Genomic DNA, 21,599 nt, shown 5'->3' with positions numbered 1-21,599 from the left:
CCACAGCACCTGGGGGCCCAGAAGGTGGACTGGCCTATTTTTACAGCGGTGTTAAGTAACACAAACACCCCCATGCAAAGAGACTTGAAAATCTTTGGAATGGAATTCACGGTGGCAGGGGGAGGAGTTGGGAGGCAAAATGTATAGGACACCTGAGGTCACTGTCTGAGACCAGGGGGCTCGGCATTCCCTTCTGGGAAATGGCACGGCAAGGGGCTCTCCTGTTCAACCAGGCTACATTTGCCACATTAAACCAAAGTACAGATATAAACGAGTGTGGGGTGACTGGAGGCCGAGTGAACAGACAGACACAGGGTCCTGCCCTCGGGTAGGTATAGAGCATTGCGAGTTCCGAACAAGTTGATCTGGGTGAAGTCCTCAGCCCAGCAAGTGCTTGATAAATGTCAGCTGCTGGTGTTCTTTATTATTGCTATTTTGATTATCAGTTTCTTCGACTGCGCTTTATGTGTCCTGTGTCTACACCATTTGCCTCCCACATGAGCCTCCTTGGGGCACGGTCTAGCTAGCTGATGTCCTGAACGGACAGCCACGCCCCAGACGTGGTCTTGTGCGCCATCCGGTCACCCCTCCCTTCATCCGAGCATCATCCTTTTCCTGGAGGAGGCCAGGCTGTGTGCTACAAAGCACTGTGGACAGAGAGCCTGGGGTCGATGCCTAGCAACAGCTCCCAGCTGCGTCACCTGGACCAGGCACAATTGTATCAGAGAGAATCTGTAAAATGGGAACAGCTGCCCTCTCTCAGAATAAAGCTGGATTACCAGGAGGAAAACTAAGCAGGTGCTTAGACCTTGGTAAAGTAGGATAATCATTTTACACATATGTTAGAGATGGCAACTATCACCCTCTGTTATTAACAAAGTTATCATGGGAAAAACCACAACCTCCCCATTGGACTTACACCTAGTTTGAAGTTTAATGCTTTGTGTTTAGCACTGTACGGGGGAGGCACACATGATCCTTTGTGTCCTGGGGCCTGCAAGGGTCTCAGTCCGGCGTGCTCTGAAATTGCTGCAAGGCCTATGGACCCCCTGGGCTAATGAGTGTTCCCCAACAGTGATCATTAGCTTCCTTGCCAAGTGTTAAGTGTGACCAGAGATCTTTTTAACCATCATGATCACTGGGTTGTTATGTTGAACTTGATCTCAACTATAAGCCTGAGTTTTTTCAAAGACTGGAGGGACCAAAGCCAGAAGCAGGAGGCAAGTGGGTCTTGGGGGGCCAGAGAGGGTGTGGCTGGGCCCCGAGAGAGGCCAAATACCCTCTCCTTGCAGTTCTGCGACTCTAAATGACTTGTGGAATCGAGGCAGATTCTATGAAGAATTTTCTTGCAACCCTAAAGTGTTCCAGGCATGTTAGAACAGGCAGGTCCTTGCCCTCTAGGAATCATGTCTGGCAATGAAGACACACAACAGAGGCTTGGGCTGCACATGGGCCACCTCCAAGCTGAATCTGCCCACAGCTGTTTGTGTAGCCCACAGTACTTTTAAAAAACTGATGTCTTTGGGAGTCTTGTCAGTGGAATGTCTTTGGGAGGACACTCTAGGTGACCCCAGGCCCCAGTGCCCTGTTTATTGTCACTGTAGCTGATTCACAAATGGATATTATCTGCCTGGCCCCTGTGGATCCCAAGTGTAAAGCATGAAGTGTGAATATAAAGGCAGGAACCAAGTATGACCGGAGCAGAAAAAAGAAGGGACTCTTCCTACCTGAAGTCCAGGAAGGCTTCACAGAGGAGGGGGCATATGGTTGGGACTAAGATATGTGTTTTCTTTCCAGAGAAGAGCTGGGCTAAGGGTAAGGGCATCGAGCATAACCCTGGTAACCCACTCATGCGCCTCCTTTTCAAGTCCTTAGGTAGTGGCCCCAGAACTGACCAAAGAGAAAGGCTAGAACCTTTCACTCTGGGCCAGTGACCACTTGGTCAAGCCATTGTGACTCCCTTTTTCTCTCCAAGATGATACAAGGTACAGGTCCTGCCAGGAGATGCAGCCTGAGCCCAGTGACTGGGGGGGGGGGGTGGAGAAGGAGGAAGAAAGAGGAGAGGAGGAGGGTCCCAGGCAGACAAGGGGAAGGAAAGCGGGGAGGAGGTGTCGAGGAGGTGACCCTAAAAGCAGCTGAAATAACCCTGCACGCGGCTGGCTGGCTCTCCAGCCTTCCCTTCCCCGCTCTGCCCAAGGACGCCCTCCCTTAGGCCCTTTCAGTTCCACGGCCCTACGAACACTCAAGTGCTTTCACAGAAAGGAAAACACCTCCCAGCGGCTAGGAAACAAATGGTATTTATTCCTTGTTTCTGTTGCGGTTGAGAGGATAGATCACAATACAGAGAACAGCAGTCTGGTCACAGCGGTGCGGTGTGGTTGGTTTCCAGGGGAACATGGAGGACAGGAAAGCTGGGATCTGGTTCGAGTTCCCACTCTCGTTAGACCTTCGACCTCTTGCTGTTCCCTCTGCCTGCTGGGTCTCTCAGCTGCCCCCTGCACCGCTCTGACCACCGACAGGCAGAGCAAAGGGTGCGGGGGCTGTCCCCGCTGCCCGACCAGGGGTCTCCCTCCACCCGCCTGTCCCAGCGTGCCGCCCGACAGAGCGGGAACTCCTCAGCTGTCGCCTGCCAGAGACCAACTTTAGGGACAGGAGTCTGAGTGCAGATGAGCTGAGCTACGATGGCAGTCTCAGAAGCAGGGAAGGTTGCGGGGCAGGGGTTCCAGAGCCCATGGGGTTATTGCTGAGAAGAAATGAAAGGGGCACATTCCCCGGGGGCAGAGTAGAAGCCCTGGGCCCGGAATCTGGGTGCTCTGTGAAGGGTCAGGGCAGACGGGGACTCCCCGGAGGAAGCCCCCCGGGAGGAGGATGAAGGACCACAGAGGCGGGTACCTGCCTGGAAGCCACGCTGGGCTCACCAGCTCCTTCCCTTGTGTCTCCAGTTGCTAAGAGACCTTCAGAACAGACTGGGGTCGGGTGGCAAATGGAAGCGAGGTTCTCGTAAGAGGAGTGAAGAAGAGTCCATACAGAATGACGGTCAAGGTGATGCAAACCTTCCTAGGTCCCAAGACCACTGGAGACTCCTGCCCGTGCTCCCACCCTACACTCAACCCTAAACCGGGACAAGGGGCTGGGTAGTGGACTCCTAGGAGCGGGAGGTGGTGGGGGGCCACGGGGGCAGGGAGCCGATGGCAACAAGGCTCAGTTCCTGCCCAGGGAAGTGAGTCCACAGTTCACTGGCACAACATCATCCACGAACGAGCAGCCACGAAGACCACGGTCAGCGACACACACGCACACGCACACACAGACACGTCACAGGAGACGACGAGGCCGCAGGCTGCAGAGGGGGAGGCGAGTGTTAGCCGCATCGGTAAGTTGAGGGATGGAGTTGGGGGTGTGGGGAGGGGCTCGGGGGACACACAAGTTCTTGGCTTCTCCTGGGGAAAGGTCTGTTGCTGAAATGGCTGGTCTTAAGCATCGACATTTGCATCTAAAGGTTCAAGCAGCTGCCTTCAGGTTCCGGGAGGCTGAGGAGGGAGAGAATTTAAATGAAAACAAAACTGTGGCTCCTTTCAGCGAACCTTAGCTGCTCCTCTCTCCACCTTGAGCACAGCCCCCTGCCCACTGGCACTCCTGGGATGCCATCCCTCCTGACCCCGCGTTCTGTGCAGCCAGGAGCAGGACAAGGCTGCGGTGCAGAGAAAGGAGATGAAGGCAGGAGAGAGGTGGACCTCAGGGAAGGGTTCTCCCAGGTGGGCTGGAACCTGGCGGACGTGGAAAGGAAGTTATTAAACCTGGGACACCCCCCAATAGTCGCTCACAGTCCTGAGACTCCGGAGAAAAGGGTTTCTGAGAAAGACCTAGCTTGAAAAAAAATGAAAAGACATTTCATCGGGAGGCTGCCTGCTTTGAGCATCTCCACGCCACTCCCACAGCCTGACCTGCCGGCTGCGGGGAGAAGGACACCTGCTTCCTAGATGGGGATCTTCGACCATCTCACACGTAGGCCATCACTTACCGTGGGGAGCCCCATCCAGAAGAGGGATGTAAAAGGCCCTGCTCTGCCCACCCTTGGGCTGTTCGGAAGATATAAAAGCACTTAGGAAAGAATTTAAAAACTACACAGGTACACCGTGCTATTGCCATCACAGTAAAAGCTGGTGCATCAGGCATTTTATCTTCCAGAAATCTCTTTTAACCTACAATTTAGGATAAAGTTTTATACCTGTCTATTACGACTTGCTTGTATGGAAAATGAGGCGGAGGAGAGCTGACAAAAGACTGACTTTTTCCCTTAGTAAGGAACAATGGAAATGGATACCAAACACCGTGCGCCTAAGTGTTGAGGACTGATAATGCTGGAATGGAGGTGTCATATACTATTCATCTTACTTTTGTGTAGAGTTGAAAAGTTTCATAATAAAATCTTTTGAAGAAAAGTGGCCCTAAGGTACTTTCGGAATCACCCCTGAAAGCCATTGTCTTTAAGCTACTTGGATATCAGGAGTATTTCACTAATCGTCCCCATGTGGCGGCTGGGGTAGTGCCTTTGAACCTGACCACTGGGCTTTGTGGAAGCCCCACGTCCCAACGTTTGCGTGCACACGTGCGGGACACCTGGGGTGTTTCTGGTCCAGGTCCGTCCCATTGCCCTGTTCAGATCCTGAAAGGCTCTTCAGGGCGGGGCTCGCAGCAAAAGCTGTGGCCACTGCAGAAGCCAGCCCGGTATTCCCTGCTGAACTCCCCTGCCCAGACCGCGATGGAGACGGTGACGGTGACAGGGACAGATCCAGGCACAGAGCATCTCACCTTCCCACCTGAGGGCTGCACTTCAGTTCTCTGCTTTCTGGGGCTCTGTTGCTGGAAAGAAAACCAGAATGGATTGTGGTGAAAGGACTCCTCACCCCAGGGGGCCACCCACAGCAGCCAGGCCTGTGCCTGACTCTGGGGCAGCAAAGAGGTGACACACGTAGGACTTGGTGTCAGAACGACCCAGGTGGAAATCCTCACCCTGCTGCGTGCTGGATACGGGAACCTGGGCGTGCACCTTACCCTCTCTGAATCCCCCGGCTGTAAAACGTGGGCAGTGACGCCTCCCTCATGGGGCTGTACGCTTTGTAAATAATGGCTGTGGCAGCCTGCTTGGTGGAGGCCGGGGGTAACATTGCAGAGGGCCTGGAGACCCCTGTCCCGGCCCTACGGGAGCATGTCTAGTCACTCCAGGGAGGCCCGGGGCACCTGGCGACAGTCCCCCCCTGGGCCCTATGAGGAGCCTCCCCGGTCCCCTCTGTTCCGTCTGGGCGGGTGGTCACGGGCAGTTACCATTTGCGGTGATGAGGTTCTCCGCCTGGGCTTCCTCGTCTCCGGGAGCCCTGCAAGGGAAGAGACGCACGGCCCCATCAGAGGTCTGCAGGGCACACCCAGACAGCAGGGCCACTGTCCTTGCTGGGGCAGGGCCCCCTGGGATGTCTCCTCCAAGTGCCCTGAGCACTCTCTCCCGTGGGGCGCGTCGGGTGGAGGGAGCCGTCGGGACCAGAGGGAACTCACAGGCATGTTCGGTGCCAGCCCTGGAGAGGGCTACGTCCTGGGGACAGGGTGACCCAGGGCCATGCGGGCCTTGAGTGTGTCCTGCCACAGGCTTTGGACTTCTGATGTGGAGTGATGGGCTGTGACCTTTATGTGGGGGCAGAAGGGGAGTCCAAGTGTCTACTCAGCTCAAAGAGCCTCGTGAGCACATGACAAGCAGGGACGGTGTCACAGGTCCTGTAGAGAAGACCTGGGCCTCCAGGGAGACCAGGAAGCCCTCTGTTTCCCTTCTCCCAACCTCGGCTGTTTCAGGGGCCTCCAGACAAAGTTCCAGCACCTTCTTGCCCACCCCCTCTCCTCCCATATACATCAGGAGAGACGGGATGGGCTAACCCTCAGTGTTTTGACTCTCTCTGCCCCAAAGTCTGCCTGGCAGTCCTCAAACTCTACCCCTATTCGATACACATTCTGTTTCTGGACAACAATCCAAAAGAACACCCATTTTCGGTCACACACCAGGGGCCCCTCCCTGTCCCTCCTATTATCACCCCAGCTATCCGCTGCCATGGAATCCTTACCGGGGCTTCTGGTTGAAGCTGCACTTGCACCTGCGACCTGAAAGGCAAAGAAACCATCCAAGGTCAGGCTCCCAGCAGGGGCTCAAGGTCATGCCCCCAACTTGGCCACAGCAGGGCTGCCCTGTGAGGCCACGCAGGTTGTGGGACTACGTAAATGGCACTCCCAGAGCTGGGCAGCGCACTGCTCACTTGCACAGCTGTTGTCGGGGTACGGCAGGGGTCTTCTAAGGCAAAGGCAGTACATTCTAACAGCTTGGCTACACCACCACAGCCCACGCGATCGTGGAAACGCAGAGGGCTCTGTGTAGACCAGCTCACGCGGGAAAAACAAGCGCAGAGACACATCTCTCGGAGCACACTAGGGCAGCACCTGTCTCCGACCTGGTGACTGCCCTCCCACCCGTGTCCTACGGATACAGCACTAGGAGCCGCCTGCCCCTTCCTATCCACGCTCCTTGTCATGTGGCATTTTCCTTGTCCATGCTTCACTGTTTCACTGAGCACTTATTATGCTCCCAGCACCGTGTTAGGTCCTGGAGATAACGCAGAGGACAGTTTCCTGCCCTTTCCAGCAGAGGGAATGACCAGGCTTTCACGCGGCCCCCACCGGCTTAGCAGACGCAGTTGTTGCTCTTACAGAGTGAACAAAGAAACACCAAACTTACTTAGGATAAGGAGGATCCCAACTGAGAAGAGGACCACAGCAAACACCAGTCCCCCAATCCTCAGCGTCTGGTAGTCTGCCACAGGAACCAGGGGTGACATGGAAGAAGGGCCAGGGTCAGGGAGACAGTGTCTGTCCCTTCCCAGACAGGCCTGCACTCCCCCCCACTCCCTGCACCCAGAGTCGCCACCCTCACCGCTGCTCACCATAATGGAAAGGGTCCATTTCGTTCTCCTGCTCAGCGGCTGCAAAAACAAACAGATGTGGTCAACAGGAAGACAGCCACTCACCCTGGTCCCCAAGTATCTTACCGTGCCTCACAGATCTCAGTGCCCACAAAGGGACTCCTGGGAAGCAGGACCCATTAAGCAGAGACACCTGGAGACGCAGGGGAGGGCGGGCCTGCCACTCGGTGAACCAGCGGGCCGAGGGCAGGTACGGTGCAGAACCCCGGCAGGTTCTGTGCTCACAGCACGTCCATATTTATTGCCCCTTTTGATTCTTATGTTAATATTATACCATCCCCAAAGGGCACAGTCTATTTTCCTCTTTGACAGATGGAGAAACTGAGACCACAGAAGAACACGTGACTTGCGTAAGGCCAGAGTCGGTTACTTGTGGCCTAGAGACTCATGCGCAGGCTTCACTCCCAAGGGTCAAAGTCCACAGGGGCTGGTGGGCTTGGAGGGCTTAAAAGTAGACCCTGCTGGACCCTTGTGGGGGGAGGTGGGCAGGCTGGATTGGAGTCTGTGAATAAACAGCTGTCGCCTTCCAGGACTTTCTCTGCTGACATGAAGAACCTGAGAGCTCCCTGACCCTAATGTCCCAAAGGGCCAGAACCTTCCACCAGACCGGGCTGTACAAAGCTGCCATCTTGTCACAGCCAGGCCCCAGAGGGGTACTTACCACTGGCCAGGACCGCCGGGGCCAGCAGGCTGCAGAGAAAGATCAGCACCACCTCCATGGCGTCTGGGGACAGAGGGAAGAAGAAATGACTCTCTGGATAGAACCCCCGACTCCAACCATCAGCCTGGCCAGAGGCTGAGTCAAATCCCCAGTTCTACTCAGAGTGCTCGCAACTCGGTGAATGCCTGCATGCATTAATTCAATTAACACACTTGAATTAGTACGATTAGCAGGCACTATAGCCAATCCACGACGCAGGTCAAGAACCTGAAGCTTTAAGAGGTTAACTGACGCTCACCAGAGTGAGCAGCAGGATCTAGAACCTAACCTGGCACGGTCACTCCTGCACCATGATGCCTTTGGCCAAAGCCACCCAATCATAAGGGCTTTGGAGGTGATCTCCTCTGTGTCCTTCTCCCCAGGCCAGGCTTATGTGGCCATCTCCAGTTCATTAAGACGTCTGGGGCTTCCTCGCCTGGTTCCCACAGCCAACACCTCCGTCAGAAATTTCTATTTATATCAGATTAAATGAGGCCGGTAAACCAATGCCCCCCTTGTCCAGCCAGGTGGAGCGTGAGACTCGCTGTTTCCTGGACTCTTATGGTCAGCCCTGAGATGCTGACAGCTCTCCCTAGGGTGCCTCTCACATCTCACCTCTGTAGTGCCCATGTCAACTCTTCCCAAAGGCTTTGGTCCAGAATCCTCCAGAAGGGTGGTTGGATTAAACAAAAGGAGCTTGGAGATTGGTTCTCTGAGCATCAGCACCCCGGCCTCTCCTTCCCCGGACATTGACACCTCTGCTCAGGAGCGTATCAAGTCCTGGCCTCTGGGGTGGGTGGCCCCAGGGTGGGCCATCTGGGTGGTGGCAGGAGGCAGGGCCAGGTAGTCCCACTCACAGATGTCAGTGGAGTTACACACACCTCACTCTGGGGCTTAATGAGTGTGGTAAAGCGCCAGAAAGAAGGCAAAGGAAATGGAACCAGGAAAGCCTAAGGCTATTTGCTCTTTCCCATGTGGGGTGAGACTGACAGTGGCCTGACCCATGGCCATGTGTCTAGTGGCCAGGACCACGATTGCTCCGAGCACAGTCACCTCCTACTTTCCCCGACCCTGAGCAAGTAGCCCCGGCTGCACTTCCCCTCTCAGCCACCAGGGGTCAGAACGACTGCATCCGGAGCCGTGCCAAAGCCCAGACCTTGGACTCTGAGTAGGCGATTCAAAAAGCCTTTAATCAAAGGGCAGTAATTTTGCTTTTAATGCCATCTCATTTCCTACTTGTATTTCTTTTAGAGTTTACATTATATTTTATATGCATAAAAATATATATATCACACACGTATAATAAAGCATAGTAATAGCAGAAAAACCCATAAACAAGTCACTTAGGAACTAGGGCTTTATCAATACTGCTGCATTTACCTCTATTTTTCTCCAACCCATCACCTGGGCTCTCCCCTAGAGGTAATCAGTATCCTGAATATCTTTTTTAAAAAGTTGCTAATCAACAGGTATAACATTCCAGTTAGGCAAGATGAGTAAGTTCTAGAGATCTGCTGTACAACATTGTACCTATAGTTAACAATTCTGTACTATACACCTAAAAATATGTTAAGAAGGTAGATTTCACGTTAAGTGTTCTTGTCATGATAAAAAAAAAAGATAAAATTCACATACCATGAAATGTACCATTTTAAAGTGTACAATTCAATGGTTTTTAGTATATTTACAAGGTTGTACAACCATCATCACTGTCTAGTTCCAGAAATTTTCAACATCCCCCAAAGAAACCCAATACCCATTGGCAGTCACTCTCCATTGCCCCGTCCCCCAGACTCTGACAACCATTAATCCACTTTCTGTCTCAGTGGGTTTGCTCATTCTGGACATTTCATATAAATGGAATTATAAAATATGTGAACTTTAACATCTGGCTTCCAACTTAGCATAATGTTTTCACGGTTCATCTATGTCATAGCATGTATTATTTTATTCCTTTTTATGGTTGAATAATATTCCATTGTATGGATATATACCTTGTTCTTTTTCAAAATACATCTAACATATACATATATCTAAATATATTGTTTAATGAAGCTTTTTTGAGATTTATAATTATATTTATGTTGTATATAGTCTTCTGAGACTTGCTTTTTTTGTTCAATATTATGCTTCTGAGGTTCACTCCTGTTATTACAGGTAGCTATAGTTCATTCATTTTCAATGCTGTGTAACAGTCCATTTTACTAGTAAATTATCATGTATTGATCCATTCTTCTGTCAGAGAACATCTGTTTGTTTTTCCCCCAATTTTGTGCTATTATGAATAATGGAGTTGTGAACATTTTTGTGTATGTTGCCCAAGGCACAAACGCAAGAATGCCAAGGGCACTGTTTTTCAATTCTTTTGACCACCACTCTCATAAGAAATACATTTTACATTGCAGCCCAGTACAAACACATATCATGTATACCAGAAACAGTATCACAAAACTATGAATGAGGTATTCTATTTTCTATTCTACTTTGTTTCCTTAAAAAAAAAAATGGCTAGGCTCCTTAATGGGTCACACTCTGCAGTTTGAAAAATAATGTTCTAGAGATAAGCTTAGGCGTAAAGTAGTTCATTGGGTTGTGTGGTACACAAATTGTCAACTGTACACAATAAAGTTGTTTTCCAAAGTGATCATCTCCATTAGAATATCCAGCTGCATATAACCGGCCCCATTACTCTACATTCTATCAATACTTGATTTTGTCAGATATCTTAATTTTTGCCAATCTAGAGGTGTAAAATATGGTCTAAATTTGATTATTTTGTGATGGAGTTGGGCTTGAGTGTTTGCCGTTCCTGTTTCTTCATCACTGATGTGTTTTTCATGTCTTTTGCCCATTTTTCAAATGGGCTGACACTATTAATAATTTCTTATTCTAGATACTGTATCTTTGTCATTAACTATTGCAAATATCTCCTTCCAATTAGTGCCTTGTCTTTTCACTTTTTAAAATTGTCTTTTGATAAACAGCATTTCTTTATTCTGACATAATTGAGTGCAATGATTTTGGGGTCTTAAGATATTCTTTCTCACTCTGAGGTCAGAAAGAATTTTTTCTAAAAAACGTAAAGCCTTGTCTGTTATAGTTAAATCTTTATTCCATCCAGAATGGATATTTGCGTAAGGCGTGAGAGTAAGAATCCAAGTTTCACTTTTTCCCATCCTGATAACCAGTAGTCCTGGCCCCAGCTGCTGACTACCCCCCAATGTTCCATCCCACTTTTGTCTATATCTGGTTTATACTTAGGTGTGCAGACGTTTCTGAGCTTTCTCTTTAGTCAGTTTGTCTGTACCTGCATTAAAATCATAGTGTCTCAATTACTACAGCTTTATGATAACCTTGCCATGTGGTGGAAGCCCCCATGTTCTTCTTCTCCTCTTCCTTCAGGAATGTCTTCACTATTCTTGGTTTTTTGCTCTTATATATAAATTTTAGAATCAGCATGTCAAATCCATCTAAAACGGTTGGTATTTTCATGAGAACAGCAATGGATCTATCTATAGAACAACTTGGGGAGAACTGACATATTTCTGATCTTGAGTCTCCTGTCTATAAATAAATCTTTTCATTTGTTTAGGTCCTTTTCAATAAGTTTCATAAATGCTTTAATACAGGTCTTATACATCTTCCGTCAGATTTATTCCTAAATACCTTGTAATTTTTATTGCTATTTTAAATGTTACCTTGTGTGTGTTTTCTAATTTTTGCTGGTACAGGGAAAAGCAATTGATTTTTATATATTGATCTTCAATCCAATAATCCTGTTAAACTGTTATTATTTCTAATAATTTACTTATAGATGCCTTTGGGTTTTCTCTGTAGACATATCATCTGTAAATGATACAGTATTGTTTCTCCTTTCCAATTCCCACACTATTTATTTCTGTTTCTTGTCTTAGTGCACTAGCTAGGAAATCTAGTAAAATGTAGAATAGAAACAATGATGGTGAACAAACACATGCACATAACGCATGCACACACACATGGTCTTATTACTGATTTTAAAGGGAGTTTTAATGTTTTGCAAGTTCCCCTCTAATCCTGTTTTTCTAAGTCGTTTCTGTTTTATATTAACTATGAATGAGTTTTCTATATCTATGGTTTTTCTCCTTTATTCTATCAATGAAGTAAATTATATGTATGGATTATCAGATGTTAAATCATCCTTGCATTTCTGGGATGAAACCAATGTAATATCTTTTTAATAAACAGATGGATTTGGTTTGTTGATATTTTATTTTAGGATTTTTGCATCTATGAGATTGGGCTGCAATTTTTACTTTATTGTATTGACCTTGCCTGGTTTTGGTGTGGTAGTACTGGTCTCACAGACCAAGTACTTGCTCTCTTGCTATTCCTTGAAAGAGTCTACAAAAGATTGAAATAATCTGTTCTTTGAATGTTTGGTACAACTAAACTGTAAAGTCATCTGGGCTTAGTAGTTTCTTAGTGGGAAGATCTCAAATTGCCTATTCAATTAATTAATGGTTATGGCCCTCTCCAGATACCTATTTGTTCTTTAATACATTTAGTGAGTTATAATTTTATAGGAATTTGCCCTCTCCTGCCTTTAAATTTATTGCTATAATGTTGTTGATAGTATTTTCTTATTGTCATTTTAATTTCTGTTGGATCTGTAGTTATGTCCATTTTTTCATTCCTAACGTTACTTGTGACAGCTCCCTTTTTTCTTCCTCCATCTCATCAGAGGTTTAACTATCTTATTAGTTTTTTCAAAGAACCAGCTCTTGGTTTTGTTAACTTTTATTTATTGTCTGTTTTAAATTTTTCTTAATTCTGCCTTTACATACCCTTTGGGTTTATTCCATTGTTCTTTTCCTCCTGTTTATCTTCTTATGTTGGATACCTAGTTCGTTAATATTTAGCTTTTCTTGTTTTCTAATAGAAGCATTTAAGACTATAAATTTCTAAGTACTACTTTCATTCCATCATAGAAGCTTTGAAACGTGATTTTTGATTATGGTTTAGTTTCTAGTACTTTAAGTTTCCTTTATAGTTTCTTACTTTACCTATGCATTATTAAGAAGTCTGTTTTTTAAATGTCCACATATATACTGATTTTCAATTTGCTTTCGTTACTGACTTCTAACTTAAGTACACCATGGTCAGAGAACATGCTCTGTATGATATACAGATGCCTTGAAATGTATTGAGATTCACTTTATGACCTAGTGTATACCAGTTATTAAAAAATTATATTCCATGTATGTTTAGAAGATTGTGAATTCCTTCGTTGTTGGGGAAAAAGTTCTATATGCCATTAGATTATTTAGTGTGTTGTATAAATTTCTGTATTTTTTTTTTTTTGGTTTTTTTTTTTTTTTTGACTGATTGACCTACCAAAAATTAAAATTGGCACTTTAAAATCTATCACCATGAGGAAGGAATTATAAATTTATCTCTGTGTTTCTTACAATATTTTAACAGAAAGTTTAAAATTGTTATATTGTCCTTTGATTGCATCTTTTAGGATTATATAGCAATCCTCTCTGTCTTAAATTCTATTTTGCCTTCTACCTTTTTGTGTCTTTATATGTCGTGTGTGTATTTTATAAACAGCAAAGAGCTAGATTTTTGAAAAAAATTTCAACCTGATGGTTTCTATTAATTGTCGCTCCATTTAACTTACTCCATTTATTGTGACTATTATATATTCTGTCTGGTTTCTACCATCTGCTTCCCCCCTACATTTCTTGTGCTTATTTCTTTCTGTTGTCTTGCCTTTAAAAAAAAATGAATATTTTTTTCTTATTCCCTTTCTCCCTCTACTGGTTTAGAAATTATACATGCTCTTCCCAAATGTTTAGTGGTTATGTTTGGAATTTTACCATGTGTATTCCACTTAACAATGACTGAAAAAGTTTAGAGTTAATAGCTATAATAGTTACTAGGTACAGGACTCCCTTGAAAATACAAAAATACAAATCACTCCCTGCCTGGTATATGTTAGTATTGTACAATATTTCAGTCCTGTCTTTTTTTAACACGGTAAAATAGATACTAGAATTTGTACTTCACGAAAACAATGTTTGTTTAGATTTACCGATAGGCGCAGAAGCCAGCCTTCAAGATGGCCCCTAATGCCTCCTGGTATTCAGATCCTTGTATAGTCCCCTCTCACATTGTATTAGGGTTAGTCTGTGTGACCAGTAAAATACGGCAGAAGTAATGGCATGTCACGTCCAATGTTATGTTATGAAAGGCACTATGGCTTTCTTTTTTCTCTCTCTTTCTCTCTCTCTCTCTCTCTCTCTCTCTCTCTCTCTCTCTCTCTCTCTCTGCTTGTTCTGGGTGAAGCTAGCTGCCATGTCTTAGGGATACTCAGGCACCCCTGTGGAGAGGCCCATGTGTCAAAGAATTGATGGCCTTAGTCCAAAAGCCTGTTGGGAGATAAGGCCTGCCATGAACCCACGTAAGAGAGCCTGGAAGCAGATCCTCTAGCCTTCACCTGACTGCCACCTGGCTGACAGCTTGACTGCCACTTCCTCAAAGACCCTGAGCCAGAACCACCCAGCTAAGCTTTCCCCTGATTCCTGACCCTCAGAAATCATGTGAAATAACAAGTGTTTGTTGTTTTAAGCTGTGGAGTGTGGGGGCAATTTGTTAGGCAGTGATACATAACTAATACAACATATTCACTAACTGATTTGTTCATCATTCTTTTTGAATCTCAGCCATCCTTCAAGCCATTTTCTTTATTCCTGAAGAACATCTTTTAGAGTTTTCTTTAGTGAAGATCTATTGGTTATGAACTCTGTTTTGTTTGTCTGAAAATGTGGCATTATCTTTGGTGATAGACTCTAGGGTGGTCCCCAGTAATTCCACCCTTCTAGTGTTCAAGCCCTTGTGTAATCTCCTCCCCTTGAATGAAGGCAGGAGCTGCAACATGCTTCTCACCAGCAGAAGGCAGCAAAGGTGATGGGATATCGCCCAAATGATGGTGTTATGTTATGTAAGACTCAATCTTAGCAGACTAGAGCCAGAGACATTTCACCCTTGCTGGCTTGAAAAAGTGAGCTGCCATGTTGTGGGAGGGCCCATGTGGAGGAGCACCGGGCAAGGAATTGTGGTTAGCACCTTGCAGCTGAGAGCAGCCCCTGGCCAATCGCCAGCAAGAACATGGGGGCCTCAGTCCTTCTGTCACAAGGAGATGAATTCTGCCACCAACCTGAGGGAAGTACTTGTTTCCCCCATCAATTATCTTATCAGACCACAACCCTAGCCCGGGGTTACCTAGACTGTAGCTTCTTGTGACTCTGAAGCAAAGAACTCAGCTAAGCCATACTAGACTTCTGACCTAGAGATGCCACATAACCTAATCAATGTGTGTTGCTTTAAGGTGCTACATTTGTGGTAATTTTTTCTGCAGCAATAGAAAACTAATACAGTCCTATCCTTGAAAGGTAGTTTGACCTTGTGCACAATTCTAGGTTGATTATTTTTGTTCTGCACTTTTCAGATGTTATTCCACTGCTATCTAATTTCCATTATTGCTCTTGAGAAGTCTGCTGCTCACTGCCATTCCTGACTGGCCTATCTTTTCCCTTGCCTCCTTTTATTCTCCTTTTGTGTTTGGTGTTGTGGGTTTCATTAGACTAAAGTCTAAATGTGGATGTATTTCTATGTATTTTGTTGTGTTTCCTTTACCGGTAGATTCATTCTTTTCATCAATTATGAAAAACTCTCTGCCATTATCTCTTCAAATATTGCCTCTTCCCCACTCTCCTTTCTTTTTCTGAGACTATGATTAGAAATATGTCAGACACTCGCATTCTGTTCTCCATAGCACTTACGTGTTCTTTCATATTTCCCACTTATTTGTTTCTCTGTGCTACCTTCTGGGTAATTGTTTCAGATTTATTTTCCATTTGCCAATTCTCTTTTTAACTGTGTTTAGCTGCTATTTAATCCATCCATTTAATTTTTTATTTTGATGATTATACTATTAATTTCTAAAGGTTCTATCTGGTTCTTTTTGAAAGCACCTGGTCATTTGTGTTAGTTTTTGTTGCCTGCTCATTTTTGTGATTCCATCTTTTATTTCTTCCAACATTTCTTACATAGCTATTTATAGCCTGTCTCTGAAAATTCCAAACTCTTAAATCCTTGGGGATCTAGATCTACTTGTTGTTTCTGTGCCTCTCAGTCATGGTGACTTGATTTTTCCTGTGTTTGGTTATCTTTGACTGTAAGTTCATATTTGCTAGATTTTAATCTATGGAAAATTGATGGTCCTAAAATGGGACACTTTTTTCCAGAGAAGATACATTTTGCTTTTTCATGGAGACTAAGGGCAGCAGATACCACCTTGATTTCCCTTTAGCCCCTCTCAAGGTTCCTGGGCTTCATGTAGGAGTCTCAGGTTTGGCTTTCCAATCTTGTTGAACCCAATGTTTACTAGTCCCCAGAATGTAGTGACATCAATTAGCATTCACTCTAAGGGTAACTCTGGCTTAAGTTCTGGTTGGTTATACTTTACATACTCCAGTGCTAATTTTATCTCATGGGATTTTTTTGTTTGTTTGGGGTTTTTTTGTTTGTTTGTTTGTTTGTTTGTTTGTTGTTGTTTGGTTTTTACGTAGTATTTGGCGTGGGGAGAGGAGTGGTGACTGATCACTGGATGGTTTTCCTTCCTTTTTGTGAACCAATTTCTGTAGTAATAAATCTGGGATCAATTATTTTATAGTGGGAAGTTCCTTCAGTGATTCAGGTAGTCATACAGTCCTAACACATTTTTCAAAGTATGAAATAAAGTAAGTTTTGATTATCTGCTATTCGTAAAATCTCTTCCTTTCTTTCTACGTTTACTGCTACTTCCCAGACCAAGCCCCATCTCCAAATTATATCTTCAAATTCCATTTGCTCCTTGCTCAGCCAGTGGGAAGACTGGACTCAGGACTTGGAAGGAGGATGGAACTACACATTAAAAGCCTTCCAATCCTAAGGGCCTGAGTGAATTTTGGATCTGAGGTGAGAAAGGGAAGGACTAATGGGCCAGGCCTCCCACAGTGACCCCTTGACCAGCTCTCGCTAGAAGAGGGATGGATCACAGTACCAGGCAAGCAGGGCCTCTCTTGGGACAATGGCCAATGGCTCAGGTTGCTGCTGTGCCTTCCCTTCAAACCTCCAGCAATCACCTCCATAGATGCTCAGGTTCAAGGCAATCCCACAAATAAACAATGAATTCCTAGAAAGGGCCATACTGTTCTGGATCAGCAAGGGATAAATAGGTGAACAAGATATACCTTACATGGAGAGTAGGGCTTGGCAGTAAAGGGCTCTGATACATCAGCACATGTGAAAAGAACTTCCCAAGAGGTAGAGACTACATGCAACAAGGGTCCAGAAGAACAGGGAGAAGGGGAGCAGGGAGTACAACAGGGAACCTGAGAAGTTTCTGTGGAGGAGTCAACATTCCCGCTGAACCCCAAGAGCAGGAAAGGATTTTGATGGACAGGGATGGAGAGAGAAGAGAAGGGGCATTCGGCAGATGAAACAGCATGAACAAAGGCAGTGAGCCAGAAATGGAAAGTAGGAATGATCAACACTATTCAGTTCAAGTTCAAGTTCAGTTCAAGTTGACCCTCAAGGCACTTCATTCAATAGTGGCTGCCTCAAGTGGCTTCCTCAGCGGGATTCTCAATGAGCATCCTCAGGAGAGAGGGCCTTCACCCACTGGTAGTGTTTGCAGAGCACAGGAGGGGGCCTGGCAGCGCCCTACCCGGTATTGGCCATTTCTAGTGTAAGATACCTCCGAATCCTTGAAGAATCCAGTTTGAGTACAGCGTGATGGGGTAGGTGGTGAGAATTCAGATAAGATGGCTGCAGTCAGAATGTGGAAGATCTTGAATGCCAAGCTAAAGAGTTAAGACTTGTCTTTGTATTCTAAAGAAAACATTTCTGATCGAGTTACAGTGTGCTGAAAGAAATTCTGTTATAGATTTGAAAAGCGACCAATTCTCTACTCCTTCAAGCTGCTGCCCGGCCTGGGCTACACCAGCCACACCTCAACACAGGCCTCCTCAGGGTGCCTCTTGGCCCCTAAACCCATTTTTAAAAATCTCATCCGTGGTTCTGCTGGCACTGGCTGTGAGTTGAGTGGCCAAGTGCATACACAGAGCCTTTGAAGGGACACAGAATGCCTTTGTCTCACTGCTGCACCAAGAAACTCTATCTCGGCTTCCCTCCCTGCCACATACCACCCCTTTGTGCACCCCACCCTCCCTGTTACCCCACGTTCCTTTCTCCCTCCTTCCTGGGAAGAAGCTGGGCTGCCTGGGACTGGCTGGGGTGGGGAGTTTAGGAGGTGGTGGGAGTGACAAATCTCATTTCCAAGCCACAGAGTCTAGGGAGCAGATGGAGGGGAGGAGGGAGGAGTCTTTGGGAGAGGGAGAAGCAAGCCCGAACTGGGAGGAGAGGGAATGGGGACATGACATGATCCTCAATGTGCACGTTGGGCCCTGGACCCCTGCCTGGGGGGCCCGAGGACCTGGCTCACTGGCACAGGGCACCTGAGAAATCAACACTGCTGGATTGGGGGACTCCCGAGCCTCCTCACCCTCCTGCTCCCACCTCTTTAATTCTAGACCATTTGGATCATTCTTCCTTTCTGGAAAGTGGGACCAATCACATCTTGCTTCCTCTATAGTATGAGAAAGAATTTAGTTTCCACTCATTCTTCTTCCCCTTTCCATGCTCTCATTTGTCTCTTGATTAGTAAACAGCTGATGTTTCTGGTGGCAGCAGCACTTCCAAGTTAATTTTCCTCTCTGATCGTCTGCCGTGTGCGCAGTTGCTTCCTGCATGTGCGGGAGAAAGCAATCCGAAGTTTCTCCAGCGATTATCTTTCCATACTGAGTCACATAATTTCGCTTAATTGCTGGGTAAAAACTGCTCAGAAAGAGAAGCCACTAGTTGATGATATAGCAACATGCTATATTATTTTTGATTCCACGCAACGGTGAGATAGATCAGAATAACCAGTTTCCATTGTGAAAATAACTCAGAAACAACCTCTCTGGAAAATGCAGAGGCTCCAAATCACAAGGAAACTTCATTATCTCACCCTCATCACTCCCTCCTCCTGCTCCCAAACCTCGCCTGCCCCACCTTGCACCCTACCTGCCTGCCTTCCTGCAGACTCAGCCCACCGACGACGTGCTCCAAGGGACTGCCATGGCCCGCGTCCTGGCGGGATGCCCCAGAGAAAGATGAGGCCCCACTCCAGAGTGCATACTGGAAGAGACCTTTTGTGGGATCACACAGAATGCCTGGGTCCCACTGTCTAGGCTAACTGGTTACCCTGGACTATTAGTGTATGCCAGGGGACATGGGTTAGCCTGTGCTGTCTCCAGATCTTGTTATTAATAAAAAAAGATTCGCCTGTGTATAAATAGGGAATAACCAAGCGGTGAGGTTTACCAGATGCAATTGGCATCACAGAAGCCAGTGAGGTTTAGAATGATTGAGATGAAGCCTCCTACTTTTTATTTGAGAAGATTGAGGCCCCCAAAAAGAGACAATGCACCTGATTCATCCAGCTAGTCAGGGGCAAGGCCTGGCTCAGAACACATGCCTCCCGCTCCCGCCTGCAGCTTTGATGTGCTGGGAGTGGGAGGTGGGCACGCCAGGGCTGGCAGAGGAGTGGCCACAAGGAACAGCAGGAAGGCTGAGCAATGCCGGAGGTCACTGGGGCAGCGGGCTGGAACCAGGGAAGAAGACAAGGCCCTGCAGGCATGCGGGTGGCCAGGGCAACGAGAGGGGCAGGAGGGAAGCCAGCAAAAGGCTCCTTTGATTATAAGATGACCTTGGACTGGAGACGGAAGGGGCAGCACTGGCTTTGGGAAAGGTGAGGGGTAGAATCTCATCTAGAAAGGGCCTTCTGGGGGCATGGAGCCCAACTCCTCACTGCTCACACGGGGAGCAAACAGATGATGAGAACAGGCCTCTCCCACTACCCCTGCTGCGCTGGGCAGGTGAGTTGGTGCAGGTGGCTATGACTGTAGCATAGATCTGAGCCGTCTTTAAGGCCAGGCTAAGGATGAAAACAGACAGCCAGGACTAAAAATGGCAGATTTCCTGGCAGAAAGGTAGAATCTTTACATTCCTAAGACATTAGTAAGTCTTACCATTTGGGGAAAAAACAGGGGGAGGGTGGTCTATTTGTGCTAAGCAAGACCTTCTGGAAAACAGGGACTGGACCCGGAGGCTTTTTAAGGCCTCCTTAGGCATGGGGTTCTGCAGAAGCACCACATTGTCAGCGCTGCCATCACCTCCCCACTGTCTGTGCTCACGAACGGGACTCGGGGGCCGGTGAGTACAAACCAGCAGACCCTGCCCTGACCCTGGCGCGGCTTTGGACTGTGTTTTGTTTTTATGGGAATTTAGGTGTCGTGATGCTTTCAGACAAATGCTACAGACTCCCAGAGAGGCCGCAGTGCAGGGGAGGCTGGAATGTCCTCCTCAATCTTCCCTGGCTCCCTGCCCCCACCCAATGTTTCCCTACTTCTCCATCCAGGCTGGGGCACCAGGGTGTCCTTAGCACCCCAGCAAACCACCCCCCACTCACAGACGCCCTTTCCCTCTCCAAACTGCCCATCATCTTTCTGCTTCCCGTCTCAGCTGCTTGGCTTCAGTTCTCGTGCGAGAGTGAAAACAAAGTGAAGAACAAAAAGACAGTCCTCACCTGCGTGAGGGATCGCACAGAGCTCCAGCGGGGCTTTTCCAGGGTCCTTCCCGGTGGAGCCCAGGGACCCTGGCTCCCTCTCAGTTTCAGGGCTTCTTTCTCCCCTCACCTCGGTCCTGCCTGGAGACAGGAGTAGGGACCACACTGTGGCCTCAGACCCCCAACACTACGCCCTAAACACTCTCACCTCAAAGTTCCAGGGCCACGACCAGATTTCATCATTCGGTTTTTTTAAATGGAGGGTCTGATCTTACTCATCTTTGGCCCCTTCTGGGAGGCTGCTCAAAACTCCGTTTCCTCGTGTAGTCACACGATACGGCTCCAGCCTCCCTGACGGTAAACGCTCCCACGCAGCGCCGAGGCCAGCGTGCCCGACCCCAGGTCCCTGCACACCTCAGCCGTAGGGCACGATCTCCTTCCTGCAGAGAGACGTCCGGGGTGGGGGCTCCCTGGGCCTGCTCAGAGCCTGTCCCTGCGCTCACTCACACGTTCTGGGCAGCAGCCCTGCACGAGGTGTGGAAGGGAAGGCAGAGGGAAGGCCCCGAGTCTTCTAGGTGGAGGGGGTGGCAAGCTCGGTGACAGGAATAAGTCACTGGTCATGAGGAGGCGGGGTGGGCACAGAGGTCTGCCTGCACCACGGGAGTTCTTCTCTGGACTCCACAGAAGCAACCAAGAAGAATTGCAAATTCTGAGATGGAAACCCCATATCTGAGGGCCCAGGCTCAAATATCTGAGTTAGATATGAAAGGTGATAATAATCATGACAAATACACAAGTCACACACTATTCTTAGTGCTTTAAATACTTATTCTCATTTAATCCTCAGAGATAGCCTCATGGTAACACTTGCAACGTGCGTGGGAGGCCGTTTGATAGAATCCGAGGCCTAAGGAGGCCTTGCGAAGCCTTCAGGGCCAGTCCCGTCCCTCCAGGTCTTCCTTAACTCAGGTAGGTCCGGCCACCATCCCGTTTTCTTCCCAGACAGCAAGACTTACTGATGTCTCAGGACTGTAAAGATCCCCCTCTGTGCTGGTATGTCTGACCTGTTTGTGACGATTTTAGTCCCGGGCTTCTCGGTTTTCATCCTTGGCCTGGCCTAACACTGCTCAGATCCACGCTGCAGGCACACGACCCGCACCAAACTCGCCCGCTCCGCGCTGCT

At 47.5% G+C, this 21,599-nt stretch overlaps 1 protein-coding gene across 1 annotated transcript in view; it reads right to left on the bottom strand.

The window, feature by feature from the left end:
- Positions 1-2,281: 2,281 nt before the first annotated feature.
- FXYD6 (FXYD domain containing ion transport regulator 6) overlaps positions 2,282-21,599 on the bottom strand; it is a 35,357-nt gene continuing 16,039 nt past the window's right edge. Inside the window, exons 2-8 of the mRNA XM_045556389.1 lie at positions 7,678-7,740; positions 6,978-7,016; positions 6,773-6,847; positions 6,108-6,144; positions 5,326-5,375; positions 4,813-4,863; positions 2,282-3,530 (exon numbers count right to left, since the gene is read on the bottom strand). Of these exons, the coding sequence (XP_045412345.1) occupies positions 4,835-4,863; positions 5,326-5,375; positions 6,108-6,144; positions 6,773-6,847; positions 6,978-7,016; positions 7,678-7,735 (288 nt within the window). The 5' untranslated portion in view covers positions 7,736-7,740 and the 3' untranslated portion in view covers positions 2,282-3,530; positions 4,813-4,834. The remainder of the gene's footprint in view (positions 3,531-4,812; positions 4,864-5,325; positions 5,376-6,107; positions 6,145-6,772; positions 6,848-6,977; positions 7,017-7,677; positions 7,741-21,599) is intronic.

Source organism: Lemur catta, chromosome 7 (genome assembly GCF_020740605.2).
Source record: "Lemur catta isolate mLemCat1 chromosome 7, mLemCat1.pri, whole genome shotgun sequence".
Classification (NCBI taxonomy): domain Eukaryota; kingdom Metazoa; phylum Chordata; class Mammalia; order Primates; family Lemuridae; genus Lemur; species Lemur catta.
The sequence above is the reverse complement of the archived record's forward strand: the minus strand, read 5'-3'. Positions and strand labels throughout refer to the sequence as shown.